The sequence below is a fragment of the Cornus florida genome, unplaced genomic scaffold, assembly GCF_030987335.1.
Source record: "Cornus florida cultivar Cherokee Brave unplaced genomic scaffold, ASM3098733v1 CherokeeBrave_3.0.0_Hap2_Chr09, whole genome shotgun sequence".
Classification (NCBI taxonomy): Eukaryota; Viridiplantae; Streptophyta; class Magnoliopsida; order Cornales; family Cornaceae; genus Cornus; species Cornus florida.
Window position 1 is genome coordinate 85,079,677 of NW_026775579.1, and position 18,064 is coordinate 85,097,740.

General features: G+C 35.9%; 1 protein-coding gene across 3 annotated transcripts in view; it reads right to left on the reverse strand.

Moving 5' to 3' along the window:
• The window catches only part of LOC132274827 (protein NO VEIN), a 48,509-nt gene extending 36,829 nt beyond the window's left edge, over positions 1-11,680 (reverse strand). Inside the window, exons 1-3 of one of the 3 annotated variants that reach the window (XM_059776168.1) lie at positions 10,962-11,680; positions 9,934-10,235; positions 4,671-5,349 (exon numbers count right to left, since the gene is read on the reverse strand). In XM_059776168.1, coding sequence (XP_059632151.1) covers positions 4,671-5,349; positions 9,934-10,235; positions 10,962-11,588 — 1,608 coding nt within the window. In that variant the 5' untranslated portion in view covers positions 11,589-11,680. Of the gene's footprint in view, positions 1-4,670; positions 5,350-9,933; positions 10,272-10,961 lie in introns of all 3 variants that reach the window. The other 2 variants (XM_059776167.1, XM_059776169.1) reach the window with 2 other exon arrangements.
• Between the last annotated feature and the right edge of the window lie 6,384 nt (positions 11,681-18,064).

Sequence of the window (18,064 nt, forward strand, 5' to 3'; positions counted from 1 at the left end):
CCAAAGGTAATCCCAAATAAGGGAGTGGAAAAGCACCCACTCCACGCCCAAGAACAGTGGCTAAAGTGGAAATATCGGAGACCTCCCCCACTGGGACAAGCACACTCTTTCCAACATTAATCTTAAGACCAGACACTGATTGGAAGCATGTAAGAATGCACCTCAAATATCTGAATTGGGAAACATCAGCATCACAGAAAACCAAAGTGTCATCTGCAAACAACAAATGGGATATCTCAATCTGGTTAGCAACATCTCTACCAGCTCCCATTTGGTAGAAGACATGCAATTACACATAAAATGATCCTTCTTATTCCAGCTCTTAGTTACACAAGGTTAAATACTAGAATGGAAAGGCAACTAATGGGAGGTTCGAAAAGTCGTTGAATGCATCTTTCATTGCTCTCATTCCTAAGAAAGAAGTTGTGTCCGATGTTAAGGACTTTAGATCAATAAGTTTATTGGGTTGCATTTACAAGCTTATTGCTAAAGTTCTCGCCTTCAGATTGAGGAAGGTTCTGGACGGTGTCATCTCAAAATGCATATTTGTTGGGGGAAGGCAGCATCTGGATTCTGTTCTAATTGCCAGCGAATGTGTGAATTTTAGGTTGAGGATGCAAGCTCGATATTAAGAAAGCTTACGATCATGTTAATTTCCTGTTATATTTGTTGGGGAGGATGGGTTTTGGGGAGTGATGAAGTGAGTGGATCGATACTTGTATTTCTTCTGTTAGTTTCTCTGTTCAAGTGAATGGGTCCCTATCCGGCTTTTTTTGAAGCTCTCGAGGGTTAAGACAAGGGGATCCCCTTTCTCCTTTCTTATTTCTTATTGTTATGTAGGCCCTTAGCAGATTGACGAGGAGAGCAGTGGAGTTGGGTTTTATAAGGGGATTCAGGATGGGCACGGATTCAGGACAGCAGATGGATACCTCTTATTTACTTTTTGCGGACGATACTTTGGTTTACTATGATGCAGATGTGTCCCAACTCCGATATTTAAGATGCGTACTAGTTTGCTTTCAGGCTGTGTCAGGGTTGAAAGTTAACGTGGGTAAAAGTGCGCTTGTCCCTGTGGGGGAGGTTCTGGGGGTGACTTCGATTGCGGCGGTTCTAGGATGTGGGCTGAGTTCCTTTCCGATTACTTATCTGGGTTTACTTTTGGGTGCTTCGGCCAAGAAGGTGGATGTTTTGGATTTAGTGATTCAACGTTTCGAGAATAGATTGGCCGGATGGAAGAAGCAGTATCTTTCGAAGGGTGGGAAGGTCAATCTGATAAAGAGCACCTTGTCTAGTCTCCCAACATATTTCCTTTCCTTCTTTCAGATCCCGTGCACTGTTGCTGATAGATTGGAGAATCTCCAATGGAATTTCCTTTAGGGTAGAAGGGGTGAGGAGTTCAAGTATCATCTTGTGAGGTGGGAACATGTTTGCAGGCCGTTTCAAATGAGTAGTCTTTGTCTTAGAAGGATGATCCCCTTTAATGGGGCGCTTCTTGGGAAGTGGTTATGGAGATTTGGTAGTGAGAGACGTCGCTTATGGAAGAGGGTTATAGCGTGTCGCTTTGGGGAGGAGAGAGGGGAATGGTCTTCCAAGCCGGTTAGATTTGTTGCTGGTGTGGGAGTGTGGAAATTTATTCGCAAGGGTCGGGACGAGCTGTCTAAACATATTAGGTTCAAAGTTCGGGAGGGCAGAGATGTTCGGTTCTAGGAGGATTATTGGTGTGGGGATTGCCCTTTGTCTCGGTTGTTTCCAAGACTTTTAAGGATTGTTGCCGATAGACATGCTATGGTAGCGGACTGTTATCGGCTTGATAGCATAAGGCTAACGTGAGATGTGTGTTTTCGGCGTTCTTTGCAGGATTGGGAACTTGAGGATGTCCTTGGCCTTTTGGATCTTTTGTATAGACAGGATATGGATGGTAAAGGGACTACTTGGTTTGGATGCCTTCTCTTCAGGGGAGGTTTAATGTCCCCGTTCTTTATTCCTTTGCCTCGCCGGTTTTCATGGCTCTAGTTTCCCGTGGGAAGACGGTTTGGCGTTCGAAGGCTCCTCTCAGGGTGGCATTTTTTGTTTGGAGTTTGGACTGCGGCTTTGGGTAAGATTCTGACTCTGGACAATTTGAGAAAGAAAAGACAAATCACAGTCAACTGGTGTTGTATGTGTAAGGATGATGGAGAGTGTGGATCACCTTCTCTTGCATTGTCCTATGGCTTATGATTGCTGGAGTCTTATTTTTGGTCTTTTTGGCATCCATTGGGTTATGCTTCGGTCTTCAAGGGTTGGAGGGCCCAAAGGGTGGGGGGCCATGCTTGTGTCTGTTGGAGGGCGATATGGAAAAAGTGAAACAAAAGATCTTTTGATGGGGCAGAAACTTCCATTGGGGCGCTGAAATTTGCTATTATTAGTTCTTTTTTTAGTTGGGTGATGGGGAGAAATTGTATATCTTTAGATGAGATTGTGGACTTTTTGGGTTCTTTGAGTCCATAGGGCTTTTTGTTTGGTTTCTTGTATATCTCTTGGGATGTGTTCCCCTTTTGAACACTTTCTAATACATTTTATTTATCAAAAAATAAATAAAAATTTAATAATGAGAGTGGGGAAAGAGAAGGCATTTTGACTACTCACTTATATAGAAGTATCAAAGGCATTTTGACTACTCACTTATATAGAAGAATCAATTTTTTATTATCAACCCGCTATAATTCATTGGTCAAAATTTAAGGCTTTGAGTAGAGATTTTTGACTAATTTATTAAGTGAATTTGGTTTGTGTTGCCCTCACTCAACCTATTATAAGTCGGTCAGGATTAAGCTAACCCTCTCATAGCAGTCAAATCATTAAGTTCACATATTTACTAATAAAATATCTAACACATACAATAGTTTATTTAGGTTCACTATCTATAGACTATTTTAATATTTATTTTAGTTTTTATCATCGAACAATGGTAAAAACTCAAGCTGACAAGCACGATGACATATTCAAGTCTCGTAACATCCACTTTCAGGATAACAAATGTGTGGTTCGTCTCTAATAGAGAAGTAATTTGTTTTTATCAGATGTAGATATAACTGAGCATTATCTTACCAAAAAACAATTTGGTGTTTGATAGTAGGATTCACCCACAAAATATCAAGGAGTCCCCCTGAGGATCATTAACTTATGTAGTCCCCATTAAACAAGGATGCTCGGAGGAGCAGATATGATACAGACATGCATTACTTGCACAAAGCCACCGCTCTCAAGATTCAAACATGCATTCTCAGACTTAAAACTCGAGCATATTACCACTACACCAGGCAACAGCCCCTAGAAGTCCCCGTGATATCTACAAATTTGAATGACGATGACTCTATACTTTTAATACCTTAGTAATGTGTGGAGTTCAATAATGGGTAAGTAACTTGTTATCGTATGTAGGGAGGCTACCGTTACTAAGCCCATGTTATGCAGTGTTCAGCTTTTCTAGGCAAATTTACTCATCTTTCCAAAGAAAACCTTGTATCAATTTAACAGATCCTAAGACCTTTTGTGGATTGTGACAGAGCTAAAGAACAAAGGAGTAAAGGACTATGGAATATCATATAAAAGGCTCAAAAAGGAAGGGGGTTGAAGGATGAAGTATCTGGTAGAATGAAATAAGGCTATGGGTGTATAGGCACATGTGGCACCTTCTAACTGACAAAGGGGATTGTTTTGAGGGGCACCTGCTGCAAACTTAAAAGTTTAAACTAGAAGTATCAAGGATTTTCAAATTACCTCAAGAACGTCCATAATTTTGTGGAAAATCTTAGTCGGATACATGTTCAAGATTTGCATTTGTAATAGGCAAATGGGATTCTTTTGGATTCATAAGCGGCATCCCTTTAATCCAATTGTACAGAAAATTAAGAAGAAAATAGATGATGATAATCTCACTAAGAACACAAATGTTGCAGCTATATATCTGGAGATTAATAGGTATAACATACTGCCATCACTCAGAAACTACTGGAGCCGCAAATTGATATGCCTGCTAGTCTTTTCCCATGTTCCACAGAAAATATGTGGCGGCGTGGCTCCCAACTGCATTTGGTAAATTTATAATTGCCAAAACCTGGGAAACTATTAGGAAAAAGAATGCCATATAGTGCAATGATACCAGCTGGTGCTGTGCCTAAGTAAAGTTTTATATTGTAACTTGCAGTTCTAGGAACGTTAAGTATCCGAGATGAAATTTAGAGTTTTCTTCAAATCCTTCCCTTAATGCATCTTCTGCAGTTTATCTGTGGATTCCTTGGGAACACTTTTAATGATCAGATTTGGTTGTTTGGGCTGCTAATAAGTGGAAGGGGAAATCTGCTCAGAAGGTAGCTAATGAACTTTACCTTGATGCAGCCGCATACTGAATGTAGAAGGACAGATATGTTGGAGCTCTAGGAATGAGTACATAGATGTCTCTACGACAGAGATCCATGGTGTAGTTAGAAGCAGGTTTAAGTCAGACAAAACTCAATCTTGCTTAACAAAATAAAAGATATCTAAAATTAGCTACTACAAATTTCATTCAGTGTGAGGACTGCAAGGACAACCCAATATTAGATACTACAAAGACCTAATATTAAATACAGATCAATAGAGTGCACTGCCAAATAACTTGTATGTATTCTGAAATAAGAGAATCTACATACCTCAGCAACGCTTTGCTCCTGACATGCCTCTTTCCATGTTGTGATGAACACCCTCATGGAATTTTCGAAAAGGAAAATATCATTTTCTTCATGTCTGCTAAGTTCATCTGACTGACTCTCATTCAAAAGGCGATGTGGTTCTACCTTATCTCTTTTTGGCACTTTGTGGGGTGCAGAGACACTGCAACTTAAATTTTCAGATTTCCGTTTGTTTTTAGATTGTCCGTTACTCTTGTTGTGCCTTGGGCTGCCACTAGCAGGTTGATTCTCATCCATCTCGAGTTTCAAGCCAAGCCGTGTCATCTCCTCAGATGCTGACGGATAAGGACAGCTACTCAATCGATCAGAAGAATTTGTATTTTCCAATGAAATTTTGCAGTCACTCAGTTTGTCCTTTTCATCCTTGTCATCTTCATCCACATGATCATCACTATCATCATCCTCTGAACTTGATGAGAAAAATCGTACGTGCTTGCCACAAAAATCCTCATGTACAGAGGAAAATGATTTGATACGCTGTGACAAGGCACTAAAACGGTCATCAAGCTGCTTTTTTTGTGAGGTTAAAAGAGGGCGTTTCCCGCTTTTCTTATCAGATTTCTTTTTCAAGCCTTTGATGTATTTCTTTATAGGGCTACTTTCAAGTCTCCTTGCTTTCCGAATAATAGTAATATGCATCCTACAAATGAAGAATTCAATTAATTCAATTGGAAAAGAATCAATAGCTTTCAGCTTGCATCCACGACAAATACTAGAGAAGTGAGATGTTCTCATTATATGAAATACCACCATATTGCCCTCAGCCAAGGGGTCCAAAATTTAAAAGAACAAAGATTCAGATTCACTACAAGGCTCATGTAAAAAGGCAACATAACACAAGAAACTTCAATGATTTCAAAAGATAAATCAACCTAGATAATCAACCTAAAATGAACAATCAGAGTAATCAAACCCTGCCCAGCCAGAGCACCTGAACCAGTATACTGGTGATCCTCACCCCGAACTGGGCCAGCTCAAAATTTTGACCAGACAGACTGCATAAAACCCTGTTGAACCTGTATGGGTTTTTCAACTTCCATATGACCTGCCCAGGTTGAAGGAAAACAGGAGATTTTTTTTTTTTTTTTTTTTTTTTTCAAAGTAAGAATTCATTGAAGGCACTCAAAAGGGGAGCTCCCAAGAGAATACACAAGGCGCCAGAGGCTGCCACTATAATTTAAAGCTATCTACGAAATCCAAAAGATGCCCCCAAAGATTTACAATTACGCCCATATACCCAAAAGAATAAAGTAGATAAAATGTTGTATTTGATAGACCAAATAGGAGTTTCCTCTTCATCAAAGGATCTAATGTTCCTCTCGCGCCACAGGCCCCACCATAGACAAAGGGGAGTGGCCCTCCACCTTACAAAAGAAAGAGAAATTATGATTTAAAAGTGTTGAGCGCTCAACCTAGTATTTGGAAATGCAAAACATCCAGTACATTGCTCTAAAACACAAACACATAAGTTCCATTCAGCACAAACAATTTTTTTTTTTTTTTTGATAAGTAAAAATGTATTAGAAAGCGTTCAAAAGGGGAACACGTCCCAAGAGCTGTACAAAACCCAAAAGAGAGAAAGGGGAAGACCTATGGACCCAAAGAACCCAAAAAGTCCACAATATCATCTAAAGATGTACAATTTCTCCCCCAACCCCAACTAAAAAGAGAACAAACAATAGAGAACTTCAACGCCCCAATGGGAGCTTCCTCCCCATCAAAGGATCTTCTATCCTGCTCTTTCCAAAGGCTCCATCAAACACAAAGGGGGGTCACCCTCCAAAACTCGCGAACATATAAAATCAGAGATGACTCCCATATAAAATCATTCAGCACAAACATATAAAAGCCTGAATATTATCATAACTGAAAAATCTAAACATGCATATGTATATCTGTATATATGATTTTTTCAAATGTAAAATAAATAATTTATAAGGAAAATGAAATCTCTCTATCAACTCATCACATTACTTAATTCTTAAATGTTTCAAAACTAATAATAGTAACTACTATACTACAATGACTAATATAAATTTTCTTAACTTTACCATGAATTTTATATTTCATGCATTTCTTAGAATAAATATTCCTTCCGATTTACCAGCTCAACCTAGAGATTATCGATTGAACTGCTAACCCACAGACTCAATGAGAGCCCATTTGAGATTGTTGTTAAACCACTTAAAATCATTTTTATTTTAATAATTTGCAACAAAATGTGTTTTATTACCAAAAAAGCACTTTTAAATGGTAGAGATTTTAGCTCATTAGAGATTTTGAAAAAAGCAAAAATTTCTAGATTCTAAAACTGCGTTCAGAGTAGAAACTATAGTGACTCAAAACCTTAGAAGACATAAACAACATAACCCTTTTAGAAATAAATATGAAACACACCCACTTAGTCCCAATTGTGACTCAAAACCTCCACATCCTCTTTTGGGGATGAGAAACCACTCATAGTACTAGTTAGTGTTAATGATAAATTAAATAAGTAACATATCATTTTCTTTTAAGTTCATTTCTATAAGTATAATAAAATTAAAAACCATATAAAAAACTGTGCACAAAACACCCCTCCTATTTAGTATGAGCATATAACCCCTTAACATTTGAACCATATGTGCAAATTGCCCCCTAATATTTGTTGACCGTCAATTTTGACAAAAAAAAATTTCATCATGACCCCAAAATACCCTTCATAAACTCTCTCTCTCTATGGTCTCTCTCATATTTCTCTCTTTCAAATTTCTCTCTATTATATTCTCTCTCTCAAAGAAAGCTATCGTCCATGAGAAACCTCTGTTGCCTGGCAATGAAAGTCTCCACAGTCCGCCAGAACTCCTTGCTGCTCATTTCGTCCGAAGTCACCACCGCTTTCTCGCCGGAATTCATACTCTTATTGTACATCTCCATCGTCAATCACCTGAGTTCAAGGCGAGCTTTCTAGTCTTCAAATTCTCCAAATGACTTCTATGAATCTTCCTTTCTCTCGAACTGAATTATCATCCGCGCACATACACTGTTTACTTTTATACTTGCTTTCTCCTTGGTTAATATTCCGATTCTTTTCAATGATTTCGACATACTCTTCGTAGAGATCTATTTTGTTGTTGCTTTTGAAATCATCTTGATTTGTGTAACGTCCAGATTTCATGAAGATAATGATGACTATGGCGTTTCGAACGACAAACACGAAACAATAACTGAAAAGGGTCAGTGATAATTGCCGGAAAAACTCAATGGAGAGTCCGGAAAAAAAAAAAAAAAAAACCAAATAAGTGGAAAACTTGGAGATCATGGTCAGAACAACGCATAGCTCAACAAACGGGAGCAACGCAGTGATCTTTTGAATCCGACGGAACCTCAGGATCTCGTTGACCTTCTCAATTTCGAGATCTGCGGTGTTGAACGAATCCATTTTTTGGGAATTCCGATTATTCTTGGGTTGTGCAGTGGAACTTGTTTTGGGGTTTTCACTCGAAAGATAATTGAGTGAGGATTAAAGTCTTGGCAGATGTCATCTGCTCAAACCTAATAAGCACAGACACTTTTATGAGGTGTCTCTGTTGGTTGCTGACAATGTGTCAGACGCCGACAATCCATGGACACTCCTAGACATGTGTCCGACACTTCATGGCCGTGTTCATCACTTAAAAATAAATTTTATTATTTCGGACACTTGGCCGACACTCGACCAACACATCATACACTCTTCGTCTTATATAAAACAAACACATAATAGTCATGAAAACAACATTATAAACAAATATCAAAGTGTTCAACCTCTAAAGACCAAAAAGATAAGATAGTGTGATGTTGTGGCCCGAATTTGGTTCCGGAACGCATTGCAAACCGTTTTTCAACCCAATGATTGAGCTTTGTGTGGGGCCAAGCCCACCAAAGTTTTGGGGGTTTGGGGGCATCGCTCCTGAGGAAAATCGCTGAAAAGAAACTTATCAAAAAAAAGAAAATCGCCGAAAAGAAAGTGAAAGCAAGAGCTAGGGTTTGGGGGCTAAAACTTGTAATATCCTGCTTTTCCCATAGTAAAATCTTTCGTCGGATCTCCACCTTGGATGCATTCACGACTTATGTCAAACCACGATAAATTTTGTGTTTTTTGTGTGTGGCATGTTTACTTTTCTCCCGTGTTTCGTGATTGTTTCTTGGTTCAAGGTTCTTTGTCGTAACAAATTGTAATATCATATATAATATAATATATTCTTTTTGATATTCGAATAACATCTTTTTCTAACTTATGTAACATTAGTATATAGTTTAAAATTTTATAAAAGTTCTATGATTGTCTCACCAATAGATGTATAAATGAAAAAAAAAAATTAGTCGTGTCCACAGCGTGTCCATGTCCTACTTTTTTAGAATTTAATGTGTCAACGTATCCGTATCGTATCATATCCATATCCCGTGTCCATGTTCGTATTCGTGCTTCTTAGGTTCAAACAAAGAGCGTAGATAGTTCACTGCTTTTATGTTCATGGCAAAGACAGAGAAATAGAAGACGGTGAGAGAGAGAGAGAGAGAGAGAGAGAGAGAGAGAGAGAAGACAAATAGTTGGCTATGAGCAATAAGGCAATGTGTAGTGGGAATTGTTTTCCTTTCATTTGGTTGTCAAACTTTGGAGGTAGTTTTGGTATATATAGACTCGGGGAAATTAGATTCTTACTTTTTCTTTTTCAAACATATCTAGAACATATAGCTTCAAAACAATGTCTAAATTCTCAATTAACCTTTTCTTCTTCGGGGGTAGAGAGAGAATGAGATAACGACCAAACACCAAATTCTTTCTCCGGAGAGAGATAGTTTTGTTTTTTACTTTTATTTTGCCTTAGGGAACTTTAAGTATTTCAGTCTTCAAATTGACAAAGCATCCTTGTTTGCTCAATTTAGAATATGCAGGGGTTTTTATGAACATTGGGGGTTTTCACACGTTATAACAATGGGTTTTTCTGCTCTTTACCCTCTAAATTAGTGCTTCAACATTGCAGATATTTAGGTTAAAAAAATTAGAAACAATGCCCATGGAAGTGTTCTCACACGACAAATTAGCCAAATAGCACTAACATTAAGTCCTCAGAAGAACAACATGGATACAATTAGCATCACTCAATGAACTCATTAAATGGCATGGTTTTCTACAAAATCCCCTGTAATATAATTGTTAATGCTTTCAATAATAAGAAAACAGCACACACGAACTACATACCCCAAGCTTTGAATACGCACACAAAGCTTTTCCCTGGACATCACTGATCTCTTCTTCGCAATAAAATCCAAAAATTCCTCAACATCAATTTCTTCACCCTCATGAGTATCCAAGAACTCCAAAAGAAAAGAGACTATTGCTTTACTTGTTATCTTGAACGGTTCTGTCACGTCAGAACTCAAAGAAAAATAATGCACAACAAGGGGGTGCCGTACCAACGGACCCAATTCTAGCTCCTCAAACTGCTTTACACCTTCACTCTTGCAAATTGCAACTTCCAATTCATACAATGAAGTAATTCTCTGAACCGCAACAAAGCAGTGGATAAATGAATTAACCTGAATAACAAAAATATATATATATATATATTACTATAAAATTAAGGATATTGAAATGGAAAAATACCCCAATCTCAATAGTGTAAGTTAAGGCACACTCCTGATCACATGGAAAACATAGAAAAGGATAAGAAACAAGAAGTTTGACTCATTTTGAGTCTTATTTTTCTGTAATTCTTGTTTATCAAAAAAAAAAAAAAAAAACACGTGGCTGCCCAGTAAGTTGGTAAAAATATGATAAATTGGAATAATTTAGAATTTTGTGTTAAAAATATATATATTACTAAAAATCAAAAATAAAATAAAGAAGATAATTCAACAAAGTCAAAGAGATGAGCGGGGTTTATCTGGACAGGAATCATATTTATATTTTTTGAATCCCAGGTAATGAAGACTTGAAGTGTGCCAATTAGGAAAAGTGACATGGACAACATTGAGGGTAATGGTAGTGCTAGGGAAATAGCAAGACCAAAGTTAGAGTGGGATAGAGTTAGCAAGGAATGATATGATAACATTTGGTATGAATAACCTCAGATAGAGTGGAATGGAATAACAGATTCGACCCAATTAACTGGGAAATGGCTTTGTTTGTTTTGTTGTTGTTTAGGTAATGAAGTTACTTTCTTCTCATTATTGCCTAAAATTTTCTCAGCAACCAAGCAGAGAAATAAGGGAAAAAATAAATGTTACCTTTGCTTCTGTTTCTATAAGGCGTTGGAGAGACGGCACTTCTTGCATTTGAAACGACGGCTCTTGTTTCATTTGAAGCCCTAACGATTCCCATGAATCGGCTCGCAACGTCAACAGCACAGACTGCGAGACCTTCCAAGCGGACACACTTTCTCCGGCATCAAGAATATCGCGGCGACCCTTGGAAACCGCACGCTCGATCCTCTCTAGACTTTCATTGACCCTTGGTGTCTCAGACTGAATCCGTTGATCGGGGAAGCGATGGCGAGGGGGATCACGGTTTTGGATAGGAATATTAGTTTTTGTATTTTTTTTTCCTGAATGAATATTAGGGTTTTGAATCGGGAAGTTAGGGCTTTGGATAGGAATATTAGGGTTTTGAATCGGGAAGACAGGGTTTTGGATAGGAATATTAGGGTTTTGAATCGGAAAATTAGGATTTTGGAAAGAAAAATTAGGGTTTTGGAGGTACTGGTTGACAGGGCTTGGGATTGTGGGATTCTGGAGGTAGAAATTAGGGTTTTGAAAAAAGTTGAGGTTTGGGAGATATGGCACCTGAGGTTGTGCCGGTGGTGGAGCTCTTCGGGCGCCACCGTCTGGGCGGAAGCGCAAAGGCTGTCCGTACATATTTTGCAACACAGAGAGGCGGCAAAACCAGCGGGAAGTGGAGGATTTAGCGAGGGGTTAAGAACTTATGTTGTGGATCTGTTAGTCCGGACGGGTAAAAGTTGTAGTTTGGATCCGAAAGAAATAAATCTCAATGTCTCATAATTAGATAGGGTGGCTAGCGAAACACATTATAAAAATTCCTTAATATTTAATTTTAAAATTAAAAAGATTAAAATGTACCCCTATAAAATTATAACTGTGTACAACAAAATACTTTAAAAAACTAATTAAATATGAAATAGTAACTAAACTATTTATATACATATATAGAATACTAATCTCTTACTTTCGGTGGATTAATAAATTTTTTCCGCACTTCCTATAATAACCATTAGATTAGATCTAATGGTCACATTCCAAACCCACCTATATAATTTCCTTTTAACACAAAACCACTACCACTATTTATTATTTTCAAAAATTTCGACACTTTCCTTTTAATACAAAACCACTATCACTCTTCACTTCTGAAAATCATGTCACACAACTAAAAGTTTTATTTGAAAAAAAAGAATTATAGGTGTTAAAAAATTATTATATAAATCCCTAAATGCATCCTATTTTAAAATTAAAAATTCAATTTATTTTTCTCAGACCCCTTTGTCGCAAATTGTCTCATCTTCCTTATTATTATTATTATTATTATTTTTCCAGATTTTAACTAGTTGTAAACATATTTCAATTACTCATCAATATCATAATAACTTGCACAATATCCTGTTTTTTTTTCTTAGTGTTTTCTTTAGTGTTGCTATTATTTTACTATCATTACTATTATTTTTCATTATCATCAAAAATAATTTTTTTTTGTTATCGTTATTAAGTGATAGATGTAATTTTCTAACAATTTATTTTTTTCAAAGAAAACAAAAATTCGAATTAATGGTGGTGATACGTGATTTCCAAAGGTGATCAAATTTCTATTTTTATTTTTTTGGTACTTCCCTTTTATTATTGTAATTAGGGTAGTGGTAAATATTAAATTTGAAAATTATATATAATGATAGTGGTTTTGTATTAAAAAATATATATATAGGTGGGTTTGAAATGTGACCATTAGATCTAATCTAATGGTCACTATAGAAAGTGCAAAATTTTTTTTTTTTTTTTTTTCGGAAGGTAAATGTATATATTAAAATGAACAGTAATTACAAGGAGGCCCAATAGGGCAAATTCGCAAACAGGCCGGACATACCCAGCCCAAGCAAGTGAACGAAGTCAATCTAAATCCAGAACCCTAGACCAAACATGTGGTAGCCACCAACAATCATCCAGTTAAGCTCTGCGAGGCGATGTTACAGCCTTTAAATGATCAATCCGGCGGAAAAAATTTCTTGCTCCACGGGAGCAAGAGATCAGTACTATATATATATATATATATATTATAGGGTTGCAGATAAAAAATACCATTATGGTATACATATAGAGTATAACTCCTTATACATTCTAAACCTCTTTTAATATTCAATTTTGGTGCAAACAAATACCTGAATGTTGAAAAGATTAAAGTATTCATCTACAACTGAAAAAAAATAATAATAATTAAATGTGACAAGTGTGTATTTATATAATATATATAGGGGCGGAGCTAGGGGCCAGTAAAGCCCCCGAACATTTTTTTTAATTTTTTTTATTATCCTTAAATATTAATTAATTTATAAATTTTGTCCCTAAATATATTTAAAAATTTTAATTGACCCCCAAAAAAATATTTTTAACATATATATTAATCATCCAAGTTTTTTTGAAAATTCTATTAATAACCCTAAATATTAATTAATTTGCAATTTTTTTCCCTAAAATTTATTAAAAATTTCAGTTGGTCCACAAATGTTTTTAAAAACACTTGAAAAAAAAAATTAGTTTGTGTCTCTATCAAATTTTAAAAAATTTCAACTTGCATTCTTTTAACTATACTTCTAAAAACTCAAATATTATGAAACAAAAATTTAAGCTCGTTATTATTACAGTCTCTCTCTTTTTTTGTAATAATTATTATAGTCGTTATCGCAACACATTGTTATTTTATTTATATATACAAGTACAATATCTATAATATTAATTCAATAGAGAGAAAATTGAATAAAATAACTAATATTCCCTCATGTTTAGTAAAACTGCATGAAGCTTTTTTTGTCAAACATTTTTGTAAAATAGTATTTACAAGAAAATTATCTTAAATTATATAACAATCTTTATTGGTAAATCTTAGGAATATTTGAAAAGAAGATAAACTAAAGTACTGTGAGACTATCAATAACAATAATAATTGTTGACCTTAAAGATTTCATCAAAGGACAATCTAAATGTTTTTATGATCACAAACCATTAATGGTGTTTAAGGATTAATGTTTACATTTAGTGTTATATAGATTATTCACATTCAAGAGTGACCTCAATGAAGTTATAAAGATCATTCCAAATATTTTATTATTCAATATCACATCAAGAAAATAAAGAGATACAAAGAAGACTTGAAGTTACAAGAAGCCAAATGCAAAGTCCATTCAAAGATATATTGGACTACAATGAGTAAGCAAGCAACTCAAAGAAATGAAGAAATCAAGAGTACCTCAAAGCTTAAACGATCATGGACAAAGCATGAAGAAAGAGGTAGATAGGTTGGTGAGTGTTTAAGATTCAATGTCAAGGTATTTATAAATCCATTTGAAGCTCGTATCTATATGACCATGCATATCATCACATCATTCATATGCTCCTATATCCATCAGCAACAGACTATGCACTTCATTCACATAATTGACACATGAAGTCACTGCTAAAGAATGAGTTAGTTCAAGTTTGTTTAAACCTTGAAATAACTCATCACTTGGGCTAGAAATGCTAGGACCATGCACATTAATCTTATGATTTATATTGGTCACTAGAAATCAGAGTCTAAGGCTTAGAACCTAATTACTCATATATAAAGCTCTGGTAAAGAACATTAGGACCCCAATATGTGTCTCATGAAAAACGGTGTTTTTGGTTAAGTATGAAAAATGACTAATTGTGAAAAATGGATTTTGCAATAAAAATGGCTAAGTGTGAAAAATAGATTTTGCAATAATGATTATTTCAAAATAATAACTTCTTACACTTCAAATAGCCTAAACTGATTTTATGGGATTTTTTCATTAGCTTACACGGAGGATCGAGTTTATCAAAACTGTCGGAAACCCTAATTTGTACTAAAACTGAATTTCTACATTTTATATTTCTTATATTTTTATTGAATCCAAATGGAGGGTACTTCCTTATTTACATTGTAAATTTAAAATAAATGAACATATAAAAATAATAATGACACTTACTTAAATGTTTTCAATGGAAATAAGCTGTGTGAAATAATCCTGTGCAAAAGCCAGTAGCAGACCACTGAATAGTTTTCATTTGCTGGATAACAACAGTACTGTACGTGACTAGTAGTATTCGTGAACAGTACCATATGAATAGTACTATACAGTTGAACAGTTTTCATTTTATGGACAACAACAATACTGTACATGAATAGTGGTATACGTAAACAGTACCATATGAATTGTCCGTATGTGAACAATACCCAAACAGAATGCTGCATGTCATTGCATACCTCACCTCTCTGCAGATGTCATTGCATACCTCACCTCTCTACAAATGTCATTGCATACCTCACCTCTACCAACTATATTGACCCTCTCTCACATAAATATGAGCTAAACTTTGAGAAACAAATTACATAACAATTGACAGTATCCTTGAGAGCATTCAAGTTCATATTTGATCTTTCATTTCAAATCATTTCATTCTCTCATATCATCTTCGAGATTTAAGCTTTATTTGATTCATATATATGCTCTAGTTGTGAGCTTACATTTGTACATCTATCTTGAGAGAGATTCTATCTTATATTTCAATTATATACTTTGCTACAAACTTGTAACGGTTGGTGCGACCCAAAAGAAGCCTAGGAGAAGGGTGTTCTATTGGAAAGTCACAGTTTTCCTATTTATAGGAAAACTGGGACAGTTGTAAATTAGTGGGAAAATCATTGACTTTGTAATTAGTTGGAAACTAATCCTCATTTAGCTAGTATCTTGATTTAGTCAGGAAAATCCCATATTTTATGGGATTCAAACTTTATTCTTTTTCTGATTGTACAGATTGTATTTGGCTATATATGGCCAACTCTCCGTGATGAATTATCGTGTCTATAAATTTTACCACTCGCAATAGGACAAATCCTTATAGGATGGCACTATCTAGAGAGGGTCGAACCCACTCGGAGATGAGTATTTATATTCGGTCTTTAATTAATTTACATGGTTTACAAGTAACTGGTGGAATTGTTTGTTTGGTTGTCACGATTAAAAACTGAGATTAAACTAAAATTAAGCGAAAGTGATCAGACATATAAAGGTCTTAGGGTTTTGACTTCACCACAACCTTCATACTATGGTTAATTGTTTCAACTCTGGGGTTTTAACAAATTATGTTTTAAAATAATTGAACTCAATAACATTCATTCAATTCGGGTTTTAAAGAAAGATGTTCTATAAAATTCAGTTAACTATAACTACTTTAACTATTTTGCAAATAATCCACCTGTCCTAAGCATAGACTATGAAAACATTCTTTTATAAAAACGTTAGAACACCATTATATGACCTCTATTCCTATGTCCGGCAGGGCTCCGCCAGATACTGTCCAATAAGATAGGTTGAGAATAGAAAACAAATCGTTATATCTAAGACAAGGTAATAACAATTTGAAATCTATTTAAAACATTAAATCCAATTGAGTTGTCTCAATTGCTCATAGTCATATAATAAAAAACATAATATACATTAAGATATCCCAGAGTTAACAACAATCAAACCATAATACTGGATTGGGTTACATCAGTGCCTTAAGAGAGGAATTAGCTACTCATGATGATGCTGGATGTCATCTGTGTTGGAGTCGTCTCCATCGTCGCGGACGGCACTTCTCTTCTCAGGATCTCCACTGTCTAAGGTTGTGGAAACCCTAAAAGCCACCACCATAGTATCAACCTTCTAAAATAATATAAGAAAAATGGACTTCTTCTATCAAGGCTTGTGCCTTTTTTTATAGAAGAAAATAAAGGCTTGGTGGGCTTGTAGGTCTTTTGGCCTATCTGGAATGAGATACGGCTTAAAAAGAGAACATTCCCGTAACTCAAATCTGACATGTCACGGAAGGCTCGAGTTCTAGGAACAAAGGCTCGAACTTTAAGGTTCAGGCTCGAGCTTCTTTGAATTGGTGCTCGAGTCTTAAGGATTGATGCTCGATCTTCACTTTGACACTTAGCTAAATTTTTTCAACTAATTTTTTGAAGTGTCTTTTTCTTCAACACTTAAAATATTCTTGAGCTTCATCTCTTTTAACATTACTTGATTGAAGTTAGGCACGAGGTCTGGGAGCTTGGAAATCAACTTTTCAAATTCCGACGCCTTGTGCTCAAGCTCGAGGGTTAAAGTTCGAGCACCCTTAGTTGGGGCTCGAGCTCAAAAGTACAAGGATTGAGCTTTAATGCCTTGTTGACTTTTTTTCTTTGACTTGTAAGGCTCGAGCCTCAGGCCTTGGGCTTGAGCTTTGGATTCTGAATTCCTCCAAACTTCACTATTTAAGCTCTCGTCTTAATCTAAATGATCGTCAACGACTCTGTAAGTTTCGATATCATCATAAAGTCCCGGTTTTAACCGTTTTTCTGGAAAAGTACCTATAATCACACATTAAACGTAAATTAGTCTAATAATAGATAGAAGTATCACTTTAGGCCTTAACATACGTATATTTAGGGGCTCGAATATGCAATATTCAGCGCCCATGATGTATTTTATTCATTCTCAAGAATAATAATTTCAGTTATCGCTTACATGGTATCAAAGCTTTAGGCTATCTTCCTGGGAATCAATCTTTTTGTAAAAGGGCGAACCAATGATGTTAGATTCTTCTGGAACAACTGGTTAGGAGACGACTACCCATTAGGCCACGGGTGAGTTGCAGAACATTCAAGCCGTATATCGACTAAATGGTAAAAACTATCTAAAATGGTCCCAATTTGTTCGAACTTTTCTCAAAGGGAAAGGGAAACTTAGCTATCTCCTTGGAACTGGACCTGACACCAAAGACCCCAAATTTGCCACTTGGGACGAGACAGACTCTATGGTCATGTCTTGGCTTTGGAGTGCAATGGTGCCAGAAATAAGTGACACCTGCATGTTTCTGACCACGGCCAAAGATATATGGGAGGCAATCCGACAAACGTACTCCAAGGTGAACGATTTGGCGCAAATCTATGAGATCAAGACTAAACTCACAGCCACTAAACAAGGTAATCTCTCGGTCACTGAATATGCCAACTTGTTAAAGAATTTGTGGTAAGAGATGAATTACTATAAATTATCAAAATGAAAGATAATGAGGATGTT